The sequence below is a fragment of the Staurois parvus genome, unplaced genomic scaffold (assembly GCF_062004578.1).
Source record: "Staurois parvus isolate SC_StPar_1 unplaced genomic scaffold, SC_StPar_1.0 ptg000720l, whole genome shotgun sequence".
Lineage (NCBI taxonomy): Eukaryota > Metazoa > Chordata > Amphibia > Anura > Ranidae > Staurois > Staurois parvus.
The window spans coordinates 830540-844856 of NW_028318516.1; the positions used below are offsets into that span (position 1 = coordinate 830540).

At 47.4% G+C, this 14317-nt stretch overlaps 1 protein-coding gene across 1 annotated transcript in view; it reads right to left on the minus strand.

Annotated features, from left to right (window-relative positions):
- Positions 1 to 4385: 4385 nt before the first annotated feature.
- Positions 4386 to 14317, minus strand: part of LOC149445466 (uncharacterized) — a 109113-nt gene continuing 99181 nt past the window's right edge. Inside the window, exon 3 of the mRNA XM_089653772.1 lies at positions 4386 to 4742. Coding sequence (XP_089509898.1) covers positions 4386 to 4742 — 357 coding nt within the window. The remainder of the gene's footprint in view (positions 4743 to 14317) is intronic.

Consider the following 14317-nt stretch of genomic DNA (forward strand, 5'->3'; position numbering starts at 1 on the left):
GTTCTAGTTGTCTTCTGGGGGTGCAACTTTCTTGCAGTGAGAGGCGTGGATCCAGGTACTCTTTCCTTCTAGCTTCACTGAGGTGGCCGTCACCAGAAGCACCTGGAAGGGACCGTCATATCTGGGTTCCAATGTATGTTTCCGCAGAAACTTCTTGACCAAGACCCAGTCTCCAGGTTGCAAAGTGTGCGTTCCAGTGTCCGCCTCAGGATCTGGAATGGAGGAGAAAACTTGCGCATGGATATTAGTCAACACACGTGCCAAAGATATCACATACTTTGTCAATGAGTCAGACTGCAACTGTAATTGTTGAGGATAGTAGGTACCCAGTCTAGGGGCGGACCCAAACAAAATCTCATAGGGAGACAACCCATGACTTCCCCTTGGTGTGTATCTAACGCTGAAAAGAGCAATAGGCAAGCTGTCCGGCCATCCCATGCCTACCTCTTGGGCCATTTTTAACATTCTTGACTTCAGGACCCCATTTAGGCGCTCTACCTTCCCACTACTCTGGGGATGATAGGGTGTGTGAAACGCAAGTGTGACCCCCAGAGCCCCCCAGATCTCTTTCGTGACATTGGCAGTAAAAGCCGGTCCCTGATCGCTTTCAACCACCTCGGGCACTCCGTATCTGCAGACTATCTCCGTGAGCAGCTTCTTGGCAGTGGTTCTTGCCGTCTGGTTGGTTACTGCGAATGCCTCTGGCCATCCTGAGAACATATCCACCACCACTAGGGCATATTCAAATCGTCCACTTTTTGGCATCTGGATATGATCTATCTGGATCCTCTGAAATGGATATAGTGCCCTGGCCAGATGCTTGCTTGGAGGTTTCTCAGGTCTTCCAGGATTGCACTTGGCACATACAACACAAGACTTACAGAATCTGTCTGTGTAAGCCGTAATTCCGGGTGCCACATAGTATTTACTGATCAAAGAGTTCATTAGCATCTTGGACAGGTGTGACGCTCCATGTGCCCACTGCACTGTTGCCGGATATAAGGATCTGGGAAGCAAAACCTTCTTCCCCACCACCCACAATCCTTTGTCCTCAACTGCTCCTTTCTGCATCCATTCCTTCCTTTCTTCTTCTGAAGCATTATCCTGGGCTTCCTGGAGTTGGTTGTCCTTGGGCTGATGAATTAGCACAGGCATCACCTCACTGCACATCTCTTCATCCTCTTCCTGCACCCTGACCGCAGCTTGCTTAGCAGCCATGTCTGCCAGATGATTTCCTTTTGCTTCCATAGTGGTCAATTTACCGTGGGCCTTCACCTTCAGTATGGCCACTTGGGCTGGTAGTAAAAGTGCTTCCATAAGGTGGTTGATCGCCTTTCCATGCTTTACAGGAGTCCCAGCTGCCGTGAGAAAGCCCCTCATTTTCCAGATTAGGCCAAAATCAAGTGCAACCCCCAGTGCATATCTGGAGTCCGTGTAAATGTTAGCTGTCTTTCCGTTTGTTAATTCACAGGCTTTGGTGAGGGCCCTTAGTTCAGCCTCTTGTGCAGACATAAAAGGTGGAAGAGGTCTAGCTTGCAGTACCATTGTGTCGGTAGTCACAGCATATCCAGTGTGGTAGGTGCCAGCATTATCTGCAAAGCGGGATCCATCCACAAAAAGTATTAAGTCAGGATTTGATAGGGGCGTATCATGGACTGTTGGTAGGTGTGTAGTTTCTGCCTGCATAAGTTCCAAACAGTCATGTACCACATCCTCTGGTGCCACGTCTTTGGTGTCTTCTTCTGCTTCGTCTACCCCCCCCCCTGGAAGAGGGAGAAGAGTTGCAGGGTTTATCTGGGTGCATCTGACCAGGGTGACATGATCAGGTAAAAGAAGGGAGCCTTGCAGTCGCAGATGCCTGGCGGCAGATAGATGTTTTGGTTGGGTTTGGTTCAGTATTGCGGTAATGTCATGGGGGGCCAGAAGTGTGAGTGGATGTCCTAAGACCAAATCTGCCGTTTTATCCAGAAGAAGATGAGAAGCAAAAACAGCCCTCAGACAGGAGGGACCACCTCGTGCAACCGGGTCTAGCCTGCAGGAGTAATAACCCAGAGGCCGGAGGCGACCCCCATGGCGTTGTGCCAGAACTCCTGTTGCATGACCCTGTCTCTCAGCCACAAAAAGCTTGAAGGGCTCATCATAATCTGGTAGACCTAATGCAGGTGCAGTGGAGATGGCTTTTTTCAGGCGATGGAAATCAAGTACAGCTTCTTCTGTCAGGGAAAAGGGTTCAGATTTCAGGGCATCATAAAGGGACTGCATCAAGACGGAAGCTTCTGGGATCCAGGAACGACAATAGGAAACCAACCCTAGAAAAGCATGCAGGGTTTTTGGTCCCTGAGGTATTGGGACATTCTGGATAGCCCGTACTCTATCCGGTGTGAGGTGACGAGTGGCTTGGGAAATGCAATGTCCCAAGAAAATGACAGAAGTTTGGCACCACTGTAACTTGTCCTTAGAAACCTTGCAGCCCTGTTCAGCCAAGTGGTGGAGGAGGCTCAGAGAGGCGATTTTTCCTTCAGAATGGTTGGTGGCACATAGGAGCAAGTCATCCACATATTGGAGCACTATGACTTCCGGGTGTGACTGTTGCCAGGTGCTGAGGATAGATGTCATGGCCTTTGTAAATTGGCTTGGCGAATTTTGGGCCCCTTGGGGCATAACTCTCCAGGTATACTGTCGGCCAGCATGGGTAAAGGCGAAGAGATACATGCAAGAGGGGTCCAGCGGAACACTGAAGAAGGCATTGGCCAAGTCAATAACTGTGAACACTTGGGCTGTGGGAGGTACCCCTGCAAGCAGGGTGTGGGGGTTTGGTACAATGGGGGTTTCCAAAATAGTTGCCTCATTGACTGCTCTCAGATCTTGAACCATGAGATATTTGGTGGGCTCACCTTTTGGAGTTTTTTTCTTCACTGGGAAAAGGGGTGTATTGCATGGGGACACACAGGGAATTAATGCCCCATTTTCCAGAAGTATATTGACTTGTTTGGAGATGGCGTCCATCTGGGCTTGCTTCAGAGGGTATTGAGGCTTCCGTGGCAATGGTGCTCCAGGCTTAAGCTGGACTAACACTGGAGCAACTTTCAGATGGCCAATATCCTCAGGGCCGGTGGACCAAAGAGTGAGTGGCAGCTCCTGTAAGGCCTGTTCTACATGGTCTGGCAAGGGGTGGCCTGAAACTTCCTGTAGAGACATCATCAGTGGTAATGAACATAGAGCCGAGGTGTCTTCCTCTCCCAAGGGGGTGGAGAGCTGAATGGTGCCATCTGGTTGGTAGGATATAGTTGCTTGCAACCTGGACAAGACATCAGCTCCCAGCAGATTCAACGGGCAAGTATTTGACACCACAAAACGAGACAGAAGATTGGGTAAGGTGCCGATATGTAGAGGTTTTGTAAGCCAACTGCGTTGTGGGCAGCCGTCTACTCCAACGCAGGAAACATCAATGTTTGAGAGGTATGTTTCATTGGGTAAATCTTCTCTCCGCAAAACGCTTCTGGCTGCACCTGTGTCCACTAAGAATTGTGTAGGATGTCCCTCGATGGGGACAGTGACCTTTGCTAGGGGCCCACTAGCACAATATCCATGAGAAGAAACTGTCATAAGGGGAGTGGACACAGGTTTGCCCCTGTCCTATTGGAGAAGGTTTAGATGTTCTTGGGTAGGACCTGTGCGTGGGGGTCCTGGAAGCGGTGGAGGTGGTGGCATTGCAGACTCTTCCCACCCTGAGTTGTAGTCATTGGGTCGTCGTGAACGTCTGGGAGCTCTGCATTCCCTTCTGAAATGTCCTGGTTTTCCACAGTTGAAGCAGATAAGTGGGTTTCTTCTGGAGACCTGCTCTCCAGCCGACAACATGAGTGGTGCCGGCTTCCGGGCCACCTGGGCGGTCTCTAGACCTTTTGCCACCAATAGCAGTATATCCAGGTGGAGGGTACGGTACTCTGGACGGGCAGTGATCAAACCCTTGCGAACAGACTCCTTTAGTCCTGATACAAATGCAGAGGCCAGCATTTGAGTATGTACCTTGTTATGGACACTGAATCCCAGGTCTGTAAACACCTGTGTTAGTCTGGTATGGAACTTTTCCACCGACTCAGTCTTGTCTTGGGTAATGTCCTGCAATGTGGTTGCCTGGTCCGCCAGTCTCTCTCTGGCCCACTGCTGCAACTGGTCACAGAAAGAAATTCCCGAGGCATAAGTGGTGTCCTCATTTGGCTTTACTCTGGTGAGATCCTTTTCCATTATAGGCCAATATGCATCCCCAGCCTTGATCTCACACAGACTGACCAAATCCCTCCAGGCTGTGGAATAGGTCTTGTGGATCTGGGCTATGCGCCGGTAAAAAGGCATCGGGTGTTTCTCCGGGTCCGGGAGAGTTGTGACTAGTGCGGAGGCTTGGGATGGAGTGAAGGCCACATACATGATAGGAGCATCAGGTAGGTTGGGCACCGGGCGGGGATGGTCTCCTTCAGATCCTTGGGGGCGATAGACAGGATTGTGGTAAGTGGAAGAAAAGGGATGAGGTGCTGAGTCTGCTTCCATTCCAGACTCATACATAGATAATTTTTGACGTTGGGGTTGTGTGGTTGGGGGAAGTTGAACGAGTGGTTTGCTTTCTGGACCATGGCCTTCTGAGAACGGATCATTCTGTTGGGAACGAATGGAAACAGCATCATCCTCTCGGGTACCCTGGCGGACTGCCGCAGCCACTGTCTTTTCTTGAGCCCATCCTCTTCTGTCTGGCAGAGAGGTAGGGGTTACCACATCTGTAAAATTCCAGCCCTGCCATTCTGTGGGTGTCTTCAGTTCAACTTGGTCTGAAGCCTCTGTTTGTTTTGGTGGTGGTGGTACTACAGGCATTAGGGGTGTGTGGAGGGCCGAAGGTGGTTGGGAGCCAGAGACAGTAAGCACTGGGCACAAGGTGGTAGCTGGTATGAGGTGTGTATGGTGTATCGGTGTACTAAGCCCAGAGTCAACATGGCTTCCGGTGGCCTCACTGGGCGCCGCCATCTTTGAAGAGGGCGGAAGCGGAAGGGGCGGAGGCGGAAATGGAGGTGACTGAGTTGGAAGCATCGGATGTTGCATAGTCAGCTTCCGGTCACATCCCTTGCAAATCTCCTCCCACCCCGGATTCTTAACTGAACACCCCTTACATATCCGGAGGTTCTGACTACACGGTATGCAAAAATCTGGACTCTCGGGGTAGGGCCTTCCTGTATTTCCACATGCCTCGCACCTCCAGGACGGGCCATCATCATAGGGGGGCGGCGCCTTGCTGGGCGCATCTCCTTTCCTGTAATATACATATACAACTCCCCTGTCCTGATCCAGTTTTTGCTCCACCCACCCCTCCTGATGTAGGGTGCGGGCCACATTAAACCAAGTTTCTGCTGTCTTTAACATGTTATATTTCAGTAGAAGCCCTTTCTTCTCTTTACACAGCTTTCTCCAGTCCTCCGCCTGCAACCTCCCACCGTTCTTACATGTTCCACCCAGCTTGTTTAACTGTTTTAACTTTTTTACATACTCTGGTCCCTCTCTCTCCTCCACCAGTTCACAAGCAAACGAACTGTTCTCTGGCTTTATAAGTTTCTGTCCCATTTCGTTTTACTTCCCTCCCGGGGACCCCAAGGTGGTCCCCAAAGCCGTCACTCTGTTCTGAAAGTGCTGTGCCGTGAGACAGTGGAACCCGCGCAGCACTTTGCCCCCCCCCTTCTTCTCCTCCAGTAACTTCCCTATTTTTCAGCTACACTGAGAATAATGTACATTAACCCTGTAAACCAATATATCAGGATCTACGATTGACACCGTACCACTACTTGTAGTACTTTCACGAATCCCCACTCTTTCGTGGTGTACACCAAACATTAATCCACATACACAGTGTGATCATGACATAGTATTTCAGACACGCCTGTCGGGAGTAAAATGTTTTTTTTTTTTTTTTTTTTTTCCTTTTTCCCCCACAAGCCAATCCCTGGCTGTGGTTATTTTTTCCCTCGAGTCACCATTACTGCGACTACGAGTTTCCCCTCGACAGTCACCACGACTGCGAGTGCCCGGCACCCTCTCTCAAATCAGAGTGTTTCCTGTCCACTCCTGACGAGGAATATTTTGCCGTAATTCTCCCCTCCCTCACAGGCGCATCAACAACAACCCAACCAATCACACTGGTACACACAGACAACCAGACAACAAGACAACACAAAAGACAAGACATATCACACTGGTAGATGACGTTACACTGACAGGTGGGTTCAAAGGAGCCCCGGGCAAGTATACCTGTCACTTTGCTGATCAACGGACAGCCAGACGGGTGAGTAGTCCCGCTGAGCAATTCCAGACTACGCAGGTAAGGAATTATTAGACATAAAAATTCACTTACCGCTTTTGGAGGTGATCAGTCTCCGCGTCTGGAATGCTCCACGGTCCCCCTCATCCACTCTGGGTCGGGCTGAGCCGGTGTTCAGAACCCGGGCCCCACGCTGGGCGCCAAATGTCTTGGACTCGGTCACTTACAGACCATTTACCGTGATCTACCAGTGAGCCAAATTAATATGAGAATACGTGCACGTGGAAGTAAGACACTGACACTTCGCAGTTTGCCAACTTCCTAAAAATTCTGTTTTATTGAGGAACTAACAGTATCATTTATAGGGCTTATGATGCAGGCAAAGCATATACATTGATTGGGTGAAAAGTCCACTGGGTTTCTGCGTGTTCGTCCATCCGTGTTGATATCTTCCAATCATTGTCCCCAAAGAGACTCATTCCCTTTTATGGGGGTTGTTTACATTAAAAGATACTTTTCTCCTGATGAGTCACCAAGGGTGAGACTCCGGATGAAGGCGCCATCTTAATTATCATCATTGTTCCGTCAACCTATATCTGATTGTTCACTTAAGAGAGTAAGGAATTTAAAGAGCAAGATACAGACAGTAGCAAGACTATAAAATTGTCATTTTACTGATCATCTAATAAAACGTGGACTGTCAATCACAATCCACTACAGTGAGGAGTAGAAAGATAGATTTGTGTGTCATCAGCATAGAGATGGTACTTAAAGCCATGGGAGTTTATCAATATCCCCAATATATCAATATGTATTCATTGTTAAACCATTTCATATAAATATATGTATGTGGAAATGGAATCTAGTAATATAAACCTGGATGACATAAGTAAGCAAGCATTCACTTCATGTAATACTAATAATAATACAAGTGACATTTTTGGATCAGATATTCCTGTCACATAATAATAACACCATATACAATGTAAGGTATAATATGCACTCTTTCCAGAGGATCATGGGAAATAATCATTGTGACCAGTTCTTGTGTCCTTTGTCCAATCTAGACATGGACTCATCCATTTATCTTACCACTTGGTGTCATGTCTAGTCTTCATCTTGTAGCCGTCTGATCCCACCATACCCCCCCCAGATTTATAACCTGGGAACATAAGCTGTAACCACCTTGGAATGCTCTTAGAATCTGTGTTCAGAAACCATGAAATAGAATATACAGAACAAAATGGCTTCCAGCATGTCCATGTAGAGATGATAAGTTCAGCCTTCCTGGTTCATTCTGTGAGCCAGAACAGTTCTGACAACCTGGTGATCTATGATTGGCTCATAACCTTGTGTGGTGGTAACCTATAGGCACCTGGTGATCTACGATTGGCTCATATCCCTGTAGGGTGATAACCTGTAGGCACCTGCTGATCTATGATTGGCTCATAATCCTGTGTGGTTTTATCCTGTAGGCACCTGCTGATCTACTATTGGCTCATAACCTTGTGGGGTGGTAACCTGTAGGCACCTGCTGATCTATGATTGGCTCATACCCCTTTGTATCCTGATCAGATGATGATTGCGGCACTCCCAATGTTGTTCATGTAATGGAGTGCACAGTGTGTTCCATCCAAGAAGGGCAGCAAGGTAGAAGCCGGCAATTACAGGCCAGTGAGTCTAACATCGGTGGTAGTCAAGTTAATGGAATCACTCCTGAAAGGAAGGATCATTGATCATCTAAAAACACACAACTTGCTGGATCCAAAGCAGCATGGCTTTACTGAGGGCAGACCATGGCAGACTCATCTGATTGGACTTTTTGACTATATCACCAATGTTTTGGACCAGGGTGGTGCTGTGGACATAGAGTATCTTGATTCCAGCAAGGCATGTGATACAGTTCCACATAATGATCTAATACAGAAGTTGGACAAGCTAGGACTTAGCCCTTGGGGGGTTCAGTGGATGTGCAGCTGGATAAAGGAGAGATACCAGAGTGTGGTTGTAAATGGGGATCAATCAGAACAGAGAGCAGTCACTAGTGGTGTACCCCAAGGCTCTGTACTGGGAGCTGCTCTGTGCAATCTATATGTAAGTGATAGAACTAAAGGGTTGTTGGGTTAGGGGATGTCTCTTTGCTGATGACACAAAGGCGTGTAATAGGGAGGATATCCCTGGAGGTGACTGTAACATGGAACAGGATTTGGCATTGCAGGAAGATTGGTTAAAAAGTGGAAATTGCAGTTCAATGTTTCTAAATGTAACATAATGCACCTAGGGAAAAACATCCCTTCAGAGAGTACAACATTGGGGGTACAGTGTTGGCCAGCACTTCAGAAGAAAAGGATTTGAGGGTACTTATTTCAGACAATTGCAAAATGAGCAAACAGTGTGGCCAGGCAGTAAGGAAAGTGAATAGAATTCTAGGATGCATCACTAGAGGAGTCACCGGCAGGAGGAAGGAGTTCCTCATTCCTCTATATAGGTCTTTATATCACTAGAGGGGTCACCGGCAGGAGGAAGGAGGTCCTCATTCCTCTATATAGATCTTTATATCACTAGAGGGGTCACCGGCAGGAGGAAGGAGTTCCCGATTCCTCTATATAGATCTTTATATCACTAGAGGGGTCACCGATGGGAGGAAGGAGTTCCTCATTCCTCTATATAGATCTTTATATCACTAGAGGGGTCACCAGCAGGAGGAAGGAGGTCCTGATTTCTCTATGTAGATCCTATCACTAGAGGGGTCACCGGCAGGAGGAAGGAGGTCCCGATTCCTCTATATAGCTCTATATATCACTAGAGGGGTCACCGGCGGGAGGAAGGAGGTCCCAATTCCTCCATATAGATCTTTATATCACTAGAGGGGTCACCGGCGGGAGGAAGGAGGTCCCGATTCCTCTATATAGATCTTTATATCACAAGAGGGGTCACCAGCAACCTCATTTAGAATACTGTGTCCAGTTCTGGAGACCTCACTTACATAAAGGTATTTATGAAGTACATGAATGAAGAACATAGGGAAATGACCTCCAACTAACTTGAGGAAAGTTCAAAACTAATCTCAGAAAGTATTATTTTACTGAAAGAGTAGTTGATGCTTGGAGTAAACTTCCAGTAGAGGTATTGAGCCAGTGACAAATCACAGAGATCATCACAATAGTACTCAATGAATGGCTATGAATGAAAGCCATTCATTGTATACAACTGTCATATGATCACTGTGATTGGTCATAGCAATCACATGGTACTGGGCTGGTCTGGTACAATGATCTGTCATCTGGTGGACACAGCAGGTGACATATCAAGATACAGCAGAGCCACTAGACTTGGAGGACTTCATATGATGTCCACCCAGGATGGGAGAGATCCCGCTCAGCTGTCATTCTGCTATAGGCCTGGTGGGAAGCAGTTCATTACAGGGGACACTGTACAGGTTCTATATGTAGTCTCGGGGGTCCCTGTGGAAGTCCATGTGTGGACATTTCTACCTATGATAAATGACAGGCTAAACCCACCTGGAGACTTTCTCCACACCTGGAGTGTGTTGAGTTCTTGGAGAACGTCTACACAGTGTTTCCAGATTGGCTTTATCACCCCAACGAGCTCGCTCCAGTTCATGGATGTCATCATTATGTTTGGAGGATCTCACCAGTCAGGAGCCTTTCCTGTCATCCTACATGTTCCCTTCTGAGGATTGTTCTATCCTTCCAAACAAATGTATGAAATCATGGATGAGTCCTCCTTCTATGTGATCTAGAAGATCTTCAATCACAATGTCTTTATGGATGAAGTGGATGGCCCAGTTTATATATTATTTATTGCTTTACAGCTTTATTCCCTCCAGGATTCATTCTTTATTTATAGAACCATTCAAGGAAGTGTTCTTACTGTGAGAGATCTCCACCACCATTCCTCTGTGACCATTACATCCTTGTCATTTATGTCTAACATCCTCATTATCAGTGGATTGATAGATATTCTTATACTTTAGGATGTATTTTTGCATTTTTTTTACCCAAAAAGATCTGTTTTGGAGGTTTCTGTTTTATTAGGTATTTTGTTTTTATCTTGTGTTCTGTGTCTTTAAGACTTTTCTATCTGTAGTAAAATATCTTTTTTAAACAGTTGGTTGCATAAGAGTTAGATTTATTGTTTCTTACTTTTTTTAGTTCTTTTTGAACGTCCCTGGTATCTCTGTAAGGTAGATACAATGCAGGAATGGTTATTAGGGATGTTTCTTGGGGCTGCAGTTCCTCTGAACTCCACAAGATGGGGATCTCATTTCTCTCCAGACAGAACTTCTCTATGGAATACAGACAGGAAGTGATGTCAGGTATAGACATGAAGTGATGTCAGGTACAGAGAGGAAGTCATCTGGAATAAAGATAGGAAGTTCCATACCTTAGAAATCGGCAAGGAGATGTTGATGGACATGGCAGAAGATGAGGTAATAAGATGTTATTTCTTATTTACACCCAGTAACCCCCATCATGTCCGTCCTCTTCCTCCATAGTCACGTCCGTCGTCTTTCTCCATACTCACGTCCGTCCTCTTTCTCCATAGTCACGTCCGTCCTCTTCCTCCATAGTCACGTCTGTCCTCTTCCTCCATAGTCACGTCCGTCCTCTTCCTCCATAGTCACGTCCGTCCTCTTCCTCCATAGTCACGTCCGTCTTCTTCCTCCATAGTCACATCCGTCCTCTTCCTCCATAGTCACGTCCGTCCTCTTCCTCCATAGTCACGTCCGTCCTCTTCCTCCATAGTCACGTCCGTCCTCTTCCTCCATAGTCACGTCCGTCCTCTTCCTCCATAGTCACGTCCGTCCTCTTCCTCCATAGTCACGTCCGTCCTCTTCCTCCATAGTCACGTCCGTCCTCTTCCTCCACAGTCACGTCCGTCCTCTTCCTCCACAGTCACGTCCGTCCTCTTCCTCCACAGTCACGTCCGTCCTCTTCCTCCACAGTCACGTCCGTCCTCTTCCTCCACAGTCACGTCCGTCCTCTTCCTCCACAGTCACGTCCGTCCTCTTCCTCCACAGTCACGTCCGTCCTCTTCCTCCACAGTCACGTCCGTCCTCTTCCTCCATAGTCACGTCCGTCCTCTTCCTCCATAGTCACGTCCGTCCTCTTCTTCCATAGTCACGTCCGTCCTCTTCTTCCATAGTCACGTCCGTCCTCTTCCTCCGTAGTCATGTCCGTCCTCTTCCTCCATAGTCATGTCCGTCCTCTTCCTCCATAGTCACTGTGACGTCTTTTATCTCCAGCAGATGATGATACACACATATATAGTGTGGGAACCCAGATTACCCCCTTCAGGGGCAGAACATTCCCCCACTTCCGGGGCCGGAACATTCTCCTCATTGTGGAGATAAATTCTAGTAATATGGTCCTCTAAACAAACAGCACTGACAATAAATAGACAAGACAAGGACCATCCTGACCATACATGGCCTACAAAGGGCAATGATGACACTACACAGGCAGCCAATGGGCAATCATTACACTATGCAGCCAACACAATGATGGAGTGCCGGGGTCAGGAGTATGGAGCATAGAGCCCCTTACATTGCTGCTCAGGAGGAAGGAAACATTCCCCAGCCGGCCATGAAGAATATGTTCCATCATTGGTGTCAGAGGGAGGAATACTGAGGGGTCTGAGGGAAGTAGAGGAGCTGAAGGGTCTCTCAGGGGTTACTGAGGATGAGGGACTTTAGGTCCCCTAAGGGGTAGTGGAGCTCAAGAGCTTTGAGGGGGTAGAGTAGCTGAAGGAATCTGGGTGGATAGGGTTGGCGGGGAGCAGGGCTTTGAGGGAAGAGAAGATTGTCAGGCTCAGGGGGACACTGAGGTAGGGAGGGGGCTCTTAGTCTCTGCTTACTCTCCCACATGAATTTACTTTCCAGACCTCCTTACAGAACTCCTACCAGGAAAGGAAGACAACCTTCACCTTCTTATCATCTCACTGGTCAAATATTATTTTCCAGTATACCAAGTGGAATGAAAAAGGACAATCCTTCATCCCTTGGTGGGCACTTGTTCTTAGAGGTCTGTTGGTGCATTATTCACTAGAAAGTAGTCAGCATTCAGTGCTGAACATCTTCTGGAGACACTCCAATACCTCCCATGACACAGGCTCTGGCAGTGCCCGGTGCTGGAATTCAGAGCCTCAGGTACCCACCGCCTCTCTGTACAATGTCCTGGATACTACAGTATACTTGGCAATGAAGAGAAGTAACCCCTCCCTTATGTTCTCCTTCTACCCATTATGAGCTGTCATTGGAGGGAAGAGAACAGATTCCTCCCCCACAGCTAACTACTTCACCAGCACCATCCTCCTGCTATCCAATCCCTTCTCTTATGGCAGAGAGTGACAGTGACATCACTCCTGTCAGTCAGCAGGCTGCCAGAGATTGGAGCCTTGCAGTCAGAGTTCTGGCTATTAAAGTCAGCAAATCCGGCCAAAAGTCAGCAAGTTCCCCTTCCTGGACCTCATGATGAGCCGACATTGACCTCACAGCACTGCCTCAGAGCAAACAAGTCATAGGAAGGTGTGAAAAATATACAAATAAAGTGCTTCACTTTTCCACTCCAACCTCAATGCGTGCTCGTGTGACACTCTAGTGTATCTATCCATAAGTGCCTAGAGTGCCTCCTCACCTCCTTAACTCGACCCCTAGGGCCCACAACTCTTTTTACAGCAGGCTCTTCACACCATAAAGAATCATAAACAACTGGCTCCAATGGCTCCACTTAGTCTCCACTGACAGATCAGGTTCCCCCTCAGGTAATGGTCACCGTAGTGAAGCTGAAAGGTACATGGTATGTATCAGGGCCATAGAGGAGTAAACAGAAGAGACCTCCATAGTGTGATACTATTTACTGATTTATAACAAATTAGAACACCAAATGAACACTCACGTTTCAGCTGGTACAGACAAGCGGTTTCCCATGTGCTATGGGTGTACTGTGGGACACTGAGTGTATGAAGACGGCGTGTACCGGAAGTGTGTCAACCGGAAATGCGTCATTGCGCTCTACGCGTTACTCCACGATTACCACGTGGCTTCCTCAGGATATCACAATTGGTGACATGGTCTTCTATTTATAATTCAATGAGATGTCAATTTTATATACATTGAGAAAGGTCTGATACTTCTGGTGATCACCCACTGTATGCAGCTTTGTGGGTATAGGAATTTCCTTCCAGTGTATGCACATTTCTATGTATACATTTTATACATCCATGGAAGCTATCCACAGGAACACAAATATAGGGACTTCACATTAATCTGCAGAATAATAAGATTCACATAGGAGAGCGCTTAATGTACTAGGGAAAATGGCTGCCGGATTAGGAATTAGACTACAACAAAATGGAAGAGGAGTCTCCACCCTACTTTGGCTGATTGACATCTCAATGAATTATAAATAGAAGACCATGTCACCAATTGTGATATCCTGAGGAAGCCACGTGGTAATCGTGGAGTAATGTGTAGAGCGCGGTGATGCATTTCCGGTTGACGCACTTCTGGTACACGCCATCTTCATACACTCAGTGTCCCACAGTACACCCATAGCACATGGGAAACCGCTTGTCTGTACCAGCTGAAACGTGAGTGTTCATTTGGCGTTCTAATTTGTTATAAATCAGTAAATAGTATCACACTATGGAGGTCTCTTCTGTTTACTCCTCTATGGCCCTGATACATACCATGTACCTTTCAGCTTCACTACGGTGACCATTACCTGAGAGGGAACCTGATCTGTCAGTGGAGACTAAGTGGAGCCAGTTGTTTATAATCCCCTATGGTGTGGAGAGCCTGCTGTTAGAGTTGTGGCCCCTAGGGGTCGAGTTAGGGAGGTGAGGAGGCACTCTAGGCACTTACGGAGAGATACACTAGAGGGTCTCACGACCACGCATTGAGGTTGGAGTGGAAAAGTGAAGCACTTTATTTGTATATTTTGCACACCAATTTTTGCACATATTGGTCTGCACTACATTGTGGACTTTATTCTTGTC